The sequence below is a fragment of the Gekko japonicus genome, unplaced genomic scaffold, assembly GCF_001447785.1.
Source record: "Gekko japonicus isolate JY-2015 unplaced genomic scaffold, Gekko_japonicus_V1.1 scaffold3036, whole genome shotgun sequence".
Classification (NCBI taxonomy): Eukaryota; Metazoa; Chordata; class Lepidosauria; order Squamata; family Gekkonidae; genus Gekko; species Gekko japonicus.
The window spans coordinates 100,797-114,348 of NW_015162043.1; the positions used below are offsets into that span (position 1 = coordinate 100,797).

The 13,552-nt window shown below is 46.3% G+C and overlaps 1 protein-coding gene across 1 annotated transcript in view; it reads right to left on the minus strand.

The window, feature by feature from the left end:
• Nucleotides 1-13,552, minus strand: part of SLC25A22 (solute carrier family 25 (mitochondrial carrier: glutamate), member 22) — a 52,873-nt gene that overhangs the window by 17,104 nt on the left and 22,217 nt on the right. The window contains 2 exon segments of the mRNA XM_015405586.1: nucleotides 10-47; nucleotides 9,767-9,857. Coding sequence (XP_015261072.1) covers nucleotides 10-47; nucleotides 9,767-9,857 — 129 coding nt within the window.

The following is a 13,552-nucleotide window of genomic DNA, read 5'->3' on the forward strand; positions in this document are numbered from 1 at the left end:
GGGGGGGACATGCAGATCTGTCCTCGCAGAGGAGGGAGAGCTTGTACCTGAATAAAACTTGCTCTTAAAGATGCCACTGGACTGTTTTGGATTGCTAGCTATGGGAGGGTGGGGAACGTGCAGATCTGCCCTCACAGAGGAGAGAGAGCTTGTACCTGAAGGTGGGCTGGAGGGGGGGGCTCTGCAATTTATCTGGTTCCTTCTTGCTCCTCGTGGCCCAACTGAGGGCTGCTGGGAGCCAGGGGGTGGGGCTTTTTGCATGTGCCCACCCCCTGGGCTCCTTACTGCCGGAGCTCCGCTCCTGTGTGCTCCCGCAGGAAATGACCCCCTAGCTCTACCACTTAGCTACAGCCCCTCCCCTAAACTACTTCAGAGCCTTTATTGCAGAATAAACTGGCTAAAAATAACATCCTTCCCTTACCCACACACCCTGAAATCATTGCAATTCAAGGAGTTTAAAAATATCTCCTAGAAACATCCAAGGTTTTCATCTATTTTAAAATCCCAGTTTGATATCACAAACTAAAAGGGTGCTGAAGTGATTAGCTCAATTCTAATTCAAATATTTGCCCAAGAACAATGACCAACCTAATCAGAAGGGCTGATACGAAATGTCACTGACACACTTTTAGTGTTTAATATACACAGGATGTTAAAAGAGATCTGGTTCACAAATCTGAACGCTTAGCACTTGGCACCAATAAAAATAATTACCAGCACCAGTGCACTTGAACCTTACGGAATAAAATGACTGAAATCCTGAAAGCTTCCATCTGCACAGGTCTCCGATGGCCAAATATGGCAATGATACCCGGTGAGGGCACGGCGCACTTGCCCGATCGTAAGAGAGAGTGGTAGAGCATGGTTTCAACCTGCAAAGTTGCATTAACGAGTCGCCAAGATCTGCATTTCGTCTTGCTAATTCTGCAACATTATGCCAGAAAGGGCTCTTTTTGTAGAAAAAGCCCAGCAGGAACTCATTAGCATAATAGGCAACACCCAACAGCAGAAACCCATTACCATATTAGGCCACATCTTTGACAGCACAGCACAATAGCCTATTAGGCCGCACCCCCATGTTACCAGAAGTGTGGTCATCCAGCCACACCCACCTTTTGCTTCTTATTCTGTTTACTTTGTTGTCAAAACCCAGAGCTTTTTTGGTAGCAGGAACTCCTTTGCATGTTAGGCCACACACCCCTAATGTAGCCAATCCTAATGAGTTCCTGCTGTTGGGTGTGGCCTATTATGCTAATTAGTTCCTGCTGGGCGTGGCCAACTCGGGAGCCAGCCGGAACTCTGTTCCTGTGCGTTCCTGCCCAAAAATAGCCCTGGATAATACCAAGTGGCAGACCACACACATTAAATAGAATCACGCGGGTAGCCGTGTTGGTCTGAAGGAGCAGAACAACTTTCGAGTCCAGTGGCACCTTTAAGACCAACAAAAGTTTATTCAAGGTATAAGCTTTCGTGTGCAGGCACACTTCCTCAGATACAATGAAATGGAAGTTACCAGTCCATACATATAGGTAGATGGTAAGCAGTAAATTAACATACAACATAATGAAGCCATTTAACAGATTCAAGGCTCAAACAGGAACAAGTTTCGTTTATAAGGGTACCATTTGTTTGGGTTTAATTCGGGGGAACATAGTGAAGGAAATAAATATGTCAAAATTGGAGATTGATGGGTAGATGTATCCTTAATTATAATAATAATAATAATAATACCTTCCGATTTATTGATCGCTCAGTCCGGCAGAGCTGCTGGCTCTGAGCGATTTACAGTTACACGGTTTCTCACAAGGGACTAACAATTTCATAGGGGTAAGGGAGGACAACATATAATTCTTTAAATCGCACACATTTTGAAGCCGACGGGGATTTTTGTTCAGCTGTAGGCTTCAGACGTGTTCCGGAGGCATTCACTTTTCGGCTTGGCTTGATGACGTTGGTTCTTCCTGGGCTGCTTGGAATCGTAGCACCGCACTGCCATCACCTGGCTGGATTGGCCCATTACAGGCTTCTTAATGCTGAAGAGGTCTTTTTATCAGGCTTCCGAACTGGACATTCCATTCGCCGGCTAACACCTCCCCTATGGGGGTTTAGTGTGCCCACCCTCTCTAAAGAGTGGTAACCATTTTATCTACTCGCCGAAGCTTTCGAACCGCTGGGTGGACGGCGAGCTGGGGACAAGGCTGGTAGCTCACACCAGCGCGAGCTAGAACTGACAGCAACTCTGTTCAGTTCAGATTTTAACCAGAGGATAAATCCTCTGTGCCACCGCTCCCCCGGTGGAATGCTGAGAGTGATTAACTGAGACCCTGCCATTATGCTCCATCTGTCTCCTCTCAAGCATGGAGGCGACCTTACAGCATCTTCTTCTTTGAAGTGGGGCGAATGGCTGTGCAGAGTATCTCTGCGTAGAGAATCTCTGTCAATGGGGGGGGGGGAAGCATTCCAGAGCCTAGAAGCTTCTTCAGAAAAGCTTGGAAGCTCTTCTCCACAGCTGGCCTGCAATCGTGCAGTCCCGTGTGCACAGAAGCCACAATGATGAAGAAGGAATTTTCACTGACTTCCCTTCTCAAAATTGCATTGCTACAGAATCAATGTATTGGTGACTTGCTTCTCAAACCATCCATTACTGCAACTGGCTTGGCTTAAAATTGGCAGAGAACTTGGCTTTCTATGGCTTCCATATTCTAGTCTCTCTTTCCCCCCCAAAAGCTCTTAGCCCTCACGGAGTCAGTCCTAAGGAGCGGTTTGTTCTATCAAGGAAGAAACTCAGAGCCATCCTTGCATCTAGACAATGGTCTTCAGGGTTAGCTCACTCCAAGGACAGTCATGAGCCCTGAGCTTGGCCATTGACAAACAGTCTCAAATCTCCAGGCTTGGCAATCTTTCCTTGTGGCTACAAAGGGAACAAAACACACCCTCTTCCACGCCGCCACCAATATTCCACATGCTATCTGAAACTCCTTCCTGTCAGTGCACTGCATCAATAATATAATTAGGATCGGTAGTTCAGCAGTTCAAGACCCGAGTGTGCCGCATGACGAAGTGAGCTCCCGTCTCTAGTTCCAGCTCCTGCCAACCTAGCCGTTCGAAAGCAAGACATTGCAAGTAGATAAATAGGTACCGCTTGGGTGGGAAGGTAACAGCGTTCCGTACGCCTTGGTGTTTAGTCATGCCGGCCACGTGACCACAGAAATGTCTTCGGACAGCGCTGGCTCTTCGGCTTGGAAACGGAGATGAGCACCACAACCCTAGAGTCGGACTTGACTGGCTTTCGAGCAAGGGAACCTTTACCTTTACTATCTAACTAGCACTATCCCAACCTGACTACATTTTCAACAGTGGATTTAGCAGACACCTACGATACAATACACAGAGTGTTATTAATCTAACAGATTAAACAATCAATCACTGGCATAAATTCCCAAACCAAATAAATTCTATTATTTAGCTTTCATTAGAACATAAAAGGGCCCTGGTGATTCAGACTAAAGGTTCACCTAGTTCAGCATCTGTTTCCCCACAGTGGCCATCCAGATGCCCACGCACAACACGGCATAGCACACAAAGGGCAAAAGCTTACCCACACAGTCTGGTGATGGTCCCACCCCTCGCTGCAGCTATCAGGACATATGCCTCTGTATGTGAAAGCTCTAGCTACCATGGCCATGGAGTTGTTTATTCCCGTTTTAAAAGCCATCCAAGCTCGTTGCAATCTTCTCTAAATTATGCATGGTGTGACGAAGTACTTCATTTTGTCTGACCTACATCTACTCTCTCTGGCTGCAAAAGTCTTGGATGCCTCATTCAACCTGTGTTTTTCAGGACTGATGACAGACTGGGAAGCTCTGAAGACACTGCTAAAATACTGGGTGAAGAAAACCTTATGATGATAATTAGGGTTGCCAGGTCCCCCGGGGGGCGGGAAAACCCCCGCTCGATGGGTCCGTTCCCCGCCGGCCCAAATCGGGCTGCCGGGGGGGGGAACCCCACCCCCCAAAGTGCCGGGAGCACGGAGATGTGCCCAGCGTGATGACATCACCTAGCGGTGACGTCATTGTGTCAGGCACGTTGCAGGGAGACAATCTATTATTTGGGGGGAAAACTCTATGTTTTCCCCTCGAATGATAGTGGCCCCGCCCCCAACGTGCCCAACGCAATGACACCACTTCCGGGTGATGTCACTGCAGTGCGCACTTTGCGTGCATGCCAATGAACTCCCAGAGAGGGCCAGGACTTCCCCCGCTGCAGCCAAGGTAGGACTCGGCAACCCAAATGTTAATGGGCTTTGGAGCCAGCTCGGAGGACTACTCTGAAACCTCCTGGATTCCACACAAGACTCAAGCTTCTTATCAAGAGCCAGAGCTCGACAAAAGGCTCATGAGCATCTGGCACAGCGACAGCCATAGAAGAGAGCGCTGGAAGAGTAAACTGTCTCACATTTCTGTTCACCAAGCAAAGCACTACCACTTACACAAAGCAAGAAAGGGAGGGGGGGTAAATATATCCATTTTCCGGCTGCTTTTGATTGCATCAGCAAGGAAACAGCTAATGCCATAATGCCTAGTGACTGGGAAGAGAAAGAACAAAAGTCAGCAGTTTTCCAGCCTCACTTTAGAACAACAAACACACCGAAGGTCAAGATTTTTTTTTTTTTTAAACACCACAGGGAGAAGTCTATGTGGAGCTATCAGGAGGCTCCTACATTAATGAAAATAAAACTCCATGGGGCAAAAATACATTTTTTAAAAGCCAGAACCTTGAAAACAGTTTGTCAGAAAGCCATGTTGTTGTTTTTACTGGCAATGCCTGAGGCACAGTGTACAGTCAATCAAGTCCAATGGAGCAAAAGTCAGGGTTACATTTTAAAGTGAGGTACTCTGCAAGACTGCAAACAACAAGTTGTGCAATGCAATGAAAAACTGGGGATGAAATGGGTTGCTTCTTTCTTCTGCCATGCCGTTAGGAGAGCTCTTCAGGGAAGCATGCCCATGGTAAAAATTTTGCCAGACTCCTGCAACAATCAGACTCAACAACTCGCTTCTTCAGAAGGAAAGTTTATTGATCAGTATTGGCAGAACATCTCTACTTCAGGAACTGTGTTAAGACTAGAAGAAGAAGAGAAGAAGATTATACCCCACCCTTCACTTGGGAGTCTCAGAGCGGCTGACAAACTCCTTTCCCTTCCCCTCCCCACAACAGACACCCTGGGAAGTGGGTGGGGCTGAGAGAGCTCTGACACAAACTGCTCTTTTTCAAGGACAGCTGTGCCAGAGCTTGTGACTGACCCAAGGTCACATCAGCAGGTGCAAGTGGAGGAGTGGGGGAATCAAACCTGGTTCTCCCAGATGAGAGTCCGCGCACTTAACCACTACACCAAACTGCATAAAGAGATATACAGTGTTCAAAGGGGGTCACCAGATGGGTAAGAGCCAATGAAGGGGGAACAGGGCTCCGCCAGAATGTAATGGTCCCACTTTCCCAGAGAAGGTAGTACGGTGAAGCATTCAAGGCCAAGCACATATAACGTACAGATAAGAGAGCGAGCATCACTGAGGCAACCAGAAAACTGAAAGCACATTCCAAGGAGTGAATGATCCCCCCCCCCAGCCTTTATGGCAGAGAGCTGACATTTTTCTGCAGTATTAAGAACTTGAATCTAGTTTCCCCAGAGTCTGATGCATATTCCTAAGTTCTAGCGAATCATATTCATGCTTGTATGACATTGAGAAGACTAAACGGTGCCTGGTGGGCTTTATGGCCTCTGTTGACCCTAATTAAAACAACAACAACGACAAGTGTTGCTACTGCTGAAAGAAATTTTATCTCTCTGACGTGAAAAATTAACAAAGGATGCCCAGGCTTACTGCCACAGAAGAATAAACAGAAGAAAGGAGGAGCTTGTACATTTCATGTCACTCTCAGAATTTAAGAACCCATTTGTTTATTTAACGGAAAATGGATTATGTATAATATTCAAGCCACAGCTCAACAAAGCTACTAGAGGAGAACAAGAATTCTAAGACCCCGGTCACACGGGCCAGATAACGTGGGGGGAGGCGTGGCTTTTTGCCCCAGTGCAATTTAACGCACCAGAACGCGATCAGACGCCGCGGCAGCAAAATGGGGTTTTGTTTGTCAGCGCGTGTTTTCGGCGTGCGTCAACACCGTGAGAGGAGCGCGCTTGAGCGATCACAGATAGGTATTCCGTCGACAGCCGTAGCAAACAGTTTGCTAGCAGGCTTTCCCGGGTATTTTTACACTCCGGACTTTCGGGCGGATGCTACGGGTCGGCGATGGGTGTGCTACGCTTGCCAGATGTGTCCTTGTGTTCGCGGCCGTATACTCTGCCCGACATTCGTGCCTCTCCCGCCGCAAATTCCGCGTGTGAACAAGGGTCTAAATATATCTGAAGAACCCCTATGAATTATGGTGCAATTTTCTCCAGTGTTAATTACAGCTCTGAAGACAGTGGCAAACTCTACCCTTTAAAAATACAACTTTTACCAGCCTGTTTCACTCCCCTAGCTCCTCAGAAAAACAAGAAGCTAAGAGGACTCTGTTGGAACTAAAAGGGTTTTAGGAACTCTCCTGGGACACGTCTGCATTCCAAAGTCAGCTAGAAGCACCAAGAAACTCCCTGAGGGCAGTTAGTAATCAACCCATATCAGCCTATGGGGGTGGATCACTGTTAGAGATACCCACGCCTGCAGATATGACATTAAGTCATCAAATAAAGAGTCACCAAGTAAGATGCCCCCTTGGGACAGTGTAATCACAAGAGCCTAGTTTCTATCCCTAACACTAGCTGCCTTGGCCTTAATTACAGGGAATTAATCTGGAAATGCACTGCCTCACAATACAAGAACTCATGGGCATTCAATGAAATTGCTGAGCGGTCGGGTTAGAACGGATAAAAGGAAGTACCCAAAGAGTGATTAACACTTGGAATTCACGGCCACAGGAAGTGGTGGCAGCTACAAGCATGGACGGCTTCAGGAGGGAATTAGATAAGCATATGGAGCAGAGGTCCATCGGTGGTTATTAACCACAAGGTATAGATAGGGTCTCTGGGGCAAGTGATGCTCTGTCTTCTTGGTGCTTGGGGGGGGGGTCAACAGTGGGAGGGCTTCTAGAGTCCTGGCCCCACTGCTGGACCTCCTGATGGCACCTGGTATTTTTGGCCACTGTGTGACAGAGTGTTGGACTGGATGGGCCTTTGGCCTGATCCAACATTGGCGTCTCTTATGTTCTTATCATTCCAAGGTCCCAACAATACAGAAACCTGCACATACCCAGGACAGCTTGGCCAGGGATCCCGGAGGTTTTTTGTCATCTTCTGGGTGTGGGACAGTGGTCACTGCTACATTGTGCAGGGGGTTTAACTAGATGACCCTTGGAGGTCCCTTCGAACTCTATGACTCTATTCTATGCCCTACCCATTCTTCAAAACAGATATTTACAGCAGCCCCAATTCATGGTGCTGGTGTTGGTATTTGAAGCCCTAGATGGTTTGGGGATCAGGATACCTGAAGAACCACCTACTCATTCATGAACCTACCTGGCCACTACAGCCATCCTCCTGAGGCCTTGCTTCAGGTGCACCTGCCTTCTGGGATGAGGTGGGTGGCACACCAGAAGAAAGCCCTCTCAGCTGGAGCACCAAAACTCTGGAACTCTCTCTCCAGGGACACTCCCCTGTCTTCTTCAGCTGCCCTCTTCCACCAGTGGGTAAAAGACCCTTCTGTTTTGTCTGGTGCCCTCTCAGTGACCCCTCCTTCTTGCCCCGTTTTTAATGGTTGTTTTTATGTATGGGCATTTTATTGTATTGTATGTGTATGGAACTGCGGTGGCTCAAGTGGTTAAGACGCTGAACTGCAGGCTGTGTCCATGATGGTCTGGCAATCTCCCGTATTTATAGAATACTATTATGTCGAGCTATTATTACTATCCAGCTCCTGCCAACCTAGCAGTTCGAAAGCAAGAAATTGCAAGTAGATAAATAGGTACCACTTCGGTGGGAAGGGAACAGCGTTCCGTGCGCCTTGGTGTTTAGTCATGCCGGCCACATGACCACGGAAATGTCTTCGGACAGCGCTGGCTCTTCGGCTTTGAAACGGAGATGAGCACCGCAGCCCTAGAGTCGGATGCGACTGGCTTTCGAGCAAGGGAACCTTTACCTTTACGTGTATTTTAACTCGGTTTTAGTTGTCTGAACGATGTTTGGTTGGGTGTGAATAATTTTTTTTATTTTTGTTAATATGTTTTTTAATCTGTCAGCTGCCTCGGTAGCCCTACGGTTTTAGTTGCCTGAACGATGTTTTGTTGGGTGTCAATAATTTTTTTTTATTTTTGTTAATATGTTTTTTAATCTGTCAGCTGCCTCGGTAGCCCTAATGAGGACAGAAAGGTGAAGTATATTTTGGTGGCCCTAATGAGGACAGAAAGGTGAAGTATAAATTTTGCAAATAAATAAAAAATATGTTGTCGAAGGCTTTCCCGGCTGGAGATCATTCGTTGCTGTAGGTTTTCCGGCGCTGTGTGGCCGTGGTCTTGGCATTGTAGAACCTGACGTTTTGCCAGTAACTGTGACTGGCATCCTCAGAGGTGTAAAACAGAAAGATGGAGCACTCTCTGTGTCAAGGTGAGAAGAAAAATGGTAGGCAGGTAATTTATATCTACTCCAGAAGGTGGGGTAGGGCTGCGTCATTATCTTTCATTATATTGTAGGAGCTCTCCAGGCTATGAACATACTAATGGAGGAGCTTTCCTGAGGAGGTTCTTTTGTATGTGAATTGTTTCCTAAGGAAGTTTCCTGTTTCCTGAGGAGGTTCTTTTGTATATGGATTTTTCCTTTGAAGGTTTCCTGTTTCCTTCAAATAAAAAATAATTGAAAAACAGACTGCCTGGACATTTTCTTGGTTCTCAGAGCCCCAAGCTGAACAACAGCTATTCTTGCACAGCAGAGGAAGAATATAATCTTGATTATCAATCGCCACCAAATATTGACAAGTCACTTCATAATCTGCAGCGCTGTTTATTTACCGTCCCCCAAATGTATAACTACGTAAATGAATCAATGCAGATGTTAAGTTGTATATCCAGCTGTCACACTGCACATCTCAACATAAACACCACCCTGATTCTAGCTATTTTGCCCAACACCCTCCACTCACCCATCTTTAGAGAGATGATGCCGGAAGAAATCATTAGCAGCTAGCTTGATGGCTTTTTCTGGAGTCACTAGCGTCAAATTCACTGCTGCCCCTGAGCAAGAACACAAAGAACAGAACACACAGGTTCAAAATTATACATTCTTTGGCACATAAGAACATAATAGAAGCCATGTTGGATAAGACCAATGGCCCATCCACTCCAACACTCCGTGTCACATAGTGTCCAAAAATACCAGCTGCCATCAGGAGGTTCACCAGAACTCCAGAAGCCCTCCCACTGTTGCCCCCCCCCCAAGCACTTTGCCCAAAATTTAAGCTTAGGACAGAAGATGCACTGTGGAATCATCTGTGAGAATTTTACCTTAATTCTCAGAGACTCATCACAAGCAAAAGTAGTGCCATAATTGACAAGTCACTTCATAATCTGCAGCGCTGTTTATTTACCGTCCCCCAAATGTATAACTACGTAAATGAATCAATGCAGATGTTAAGTACAATATCCAGCCGTCACACTGCACATCTCAACATAAACACCACCCTGATTCTAGCTATTTTGCCCAACACCCTCCACTCACCCATCTTTAGAGAGATGATGCCGGAAGAAATCATTAGCAGCTAGCTTGATGGCTTTTTCTGGAGTCACTAGCGTCAAATTCACTGCTGCCCCTGAGCAAGAACACAAAGAACAGAACACACAGGTTCAAAATTATACATTCTTTGGCACATAAGAACATAATAGAAGCCATGTTGGATAAGACCAATGGCCCATCCACTCCAACACTCCGTGTCACATAGTGTCCAAAAATACCAGCTGCCATCAGGAGGTTCACCAGAACTCCAGAAGCCCTCCCACTGTTGCCCCCCCCCCCACAAGCACTTTGCTCGAAATTTAAGCTTAGGACAGAAGATGCACTGTGGAATCATCTGTGAGAATTTTACCTTAATTCTCAGAGACTCATCACAAGCAAAAGTAGTGCCATAACAGGAGCTGGTGCTCAAATCCATTTCTGTTCCCACCGATAGCAGTGGCTGCTGCATCAGTGCACACATCCTGCCTTGTCACAGAACAGCTGTGCCATGCAGAAGCATTAATAAAACACCAACTTTATGGTTGAGATGGTTAAACCATGGAAGAACCCGATGCAATTCCATATTAACAAGTCTGGGGAGAAGGTTTTTTCTCTCTGATAGGACAGAGCCAGCCAAACAACTGAGAGGGATCATGCGATGCTTCAGATACAGAGGCACAAACCTCAACTTGATGCGTCAGCATTCATGGGATCAGACTGAGAGAGAGAAATGCTTCCATAACAGCAAAGGAATTGCAGGGTTCAAACTTCTTTTCAGGGAACGCTTTCTGAAACCTCCATCCGAATTGTCATTAAGGACTTTTCACAAGGCTACACAACAAATCTGGGATCTAAATCGCACTAGGATGGTGATCAGTTTCTACTTTGCCGGGGGGGGGGGGGAATCCTTCATTTTCTTTGAATCCTTGATTTTGGCAGCCTGTTCCATCTATCACAAAAAGTCATTCTTTTAATATGTCGAATAAGGGCTCCTTTTATCATATGTGGTGGACTTGTGATAAGGCAAAGAGTTATTGGTCTGAAATACATAGAGAAATGGAAAAAATTGTGAAATGTAAATTTAAGAAGGAACCGGAAATACCATTGTTGGGACTTAAAATGGAGGAAGTCAATAGGGCAAAAAGAACATCGATGTGGTATATGATTACAACTGCCAGAATGATGTATGCTCAAGCTTGGAAACAGGACAGAGTCCCTGAAATTGAGGAATGGATAAAGAAATTACTTTTTATGGTTGAAATGGACAAAATGACAAGGAAACTTAAGAATTTGGAGGCGGAAGAATTTTTGAAAGACTGGAAAGATTTTAAAGAATATTTAGAGAAACACTGGGATGTAAAGAACAATTTGATTTGTTTTGATAGTTGCTAAAAAGTAAATGATAATAGAATAAAGATAAATGTATAAGAATATTAGTTGATATATAAGTTATCTATAGATTGTGAACAGTGAATAAGGGAGATATAAAGAAAATCTAAGATATGGGCTGGAGGTTGGAGCACTGTGGGAAGCCAGAAGGGAGTGGGGTATAGTAGAAAAGAATGTATGACAACTAATTTGATATATGTATAACTTTTTTATTATGTCCTAATAAAGTGTTTTGAAAAAAAACCAACAAACCAACAAAAAGTCAGTGTTTCTTTTCATAGCCTATGGGCCAAAACTCCAAGTACATTAACGGGGAGCTCCTCCATTGGAATCCAGAGCAAGAACTGGATATTATTGGCCTACCTGAGAGGATTGCAGTCATATACATGAAGCCCTTTGCTAAGAAGAAGAAGAGGAGGAGGAGGAGGAGGAGGAGATTGGATTTATACCCCACCCTTCACTACCCAAAGGAGTCTCAGAGCGGCTTACAAACTCCTTTCCCTTCCCCTCCCCACAAGAGACACCCTGTGAGGTAGGCGGGGCTGAGAGAGCTCTTGACAGAAACTGCTCTTTTTCAAGAACAGCTCTTATCAGAACTACGGCTTGCCCAAGGTCATCCAGCAGGTGCAAGTGGAGGAGTGGGGGAATCAAACCCGGTTCTCCCAGATTAGAGTCCGCGCACTTAACCACTACACCAAACTGGCTCTCTCTAAGCATTTATTGTCTTCATGAAACCCTGGATGAGCATCTCCATGAAGCAGCGATGTGTCTTCCCTTCCACCACAATGACCTTAGTGAGGGCTTAAGATCTGCTTGCTCTGTGTGACATCTTGCACCAAAACATCAGGCCTGACTCCAAGCGAGTAGGAGCCTACCCAGTTCTGTCCCCTGGAATGTAAACAGCACTTGACGTGCACATGGTGAATGTAAGTACTCTATTATGGAAAACAACTACCAGCAAATCCCTGTTACTGCACAGACCGATTATGAATTGTATGCTGCACCGGAGAACAAAAGGAAGCAGCATTAGTAACACAAGGATGTCCTGCACCACTGAGGTCATTTAGGGAAGGGAGAGCCGCACTGTCTTTTCCCACAGTCAACTCTGTTCTGGATTCGTTGACACTCTGCATTAGAAGAGGCCACCCAGCTCTGGCACACTGAAATAGGGCCGTCTCCTGAATGGCTCCCCTTCAAGGGCTTGTTTACAAAGAGAGAGGCCTTTAGCCTCTGTCTACCTCAGCAAAGAATTCCTGGATTTCTCTCCCTCCATACTTGCCAACTCCCTTGGGTCATTTACAGATCACTGAGTTTGCTTCTGGACCTGTGAACGCTACCCAGCAAGAATAATATCTCTGCTGTTCATTTGCAATTCATTTACAAAGCAAGATTTTCAGAAATTGTTATTGATAGCAGAACCTCGTGTGAGTCCTTCATGGAAGGATTGCCACCATGGAAGGATTGAGTCCCCCAACCCCATCTTCCTTCCTTGGCATGGCATTGCACGTAGAGATGTGGGGTGTCCTTTCCCTCTTCTCCCTTGCAGAGAACAGTCTGGGGTGTATAAGTGGCCCCTGTTTGCTCACCTGCCTGAATAAGTAATGACACTAAGGTGGGTAGTAGGTCTGTGACAGGTATGTGCTGGCATTGTAAACAGTCTAAAGGCTGGTATGCACACATGTGGTGGGAATGTGCAGAAGTAAAGACCTTTTGGAGGGAAATTACTGAAATCATTAGGAAAGTATGCAATGTAACATTACCTATAGACTTTAACCTAATGCTGTTAAGCACAATAGGAAGCCCATTATTGGATAAGAAAACTCAAAATCTAGTCAAGGCTACAATACTGGCGGGAAAGGCAGTGATCGCTCTGGGTTGGAAAGACAAAGGTAAATGGACAATAGAAATCTGGCACAACTATTTGTTTGATTTTATACAGTCATTGTGGAGTCAACCGACAAGGGAACAACATGGGAAGAAAAATGCACGGAAATCAGGGCCAGATGGAAGATCTACTTAGACTGGATGATGAAAGAAAGAAGGAAGGACATTCAGTGGAAGATCAAGACTCTATGCCCTTTAGGGCTGCCAAGTCTTTTAAACGTACCGGCGGGGGAGGCTCCATCCCGTCCAGGAGCTGGCTCGGTGTGCGCATGTGCCCGAAGCGCGCATGCGCCGCCGCAACGTCACCGGAAGTGAAGTCAGACGTTGTAGACGTTGGGGGCGTGGCCGAGCTCATCGGGGGGGAACATATGGTTCCCCCCCCCGACGAGCTCAGCCACGCCCCCAACGTCAGCAATGTGGCTGCGTCACCTCTGGTGACGCAGCTTCGGGGGCAGGGTTCCCCCCGGGCCCCGATTCCACCAGGGCGGAAATCGGGGCTCCGAAGTGGGGGAATCTCCG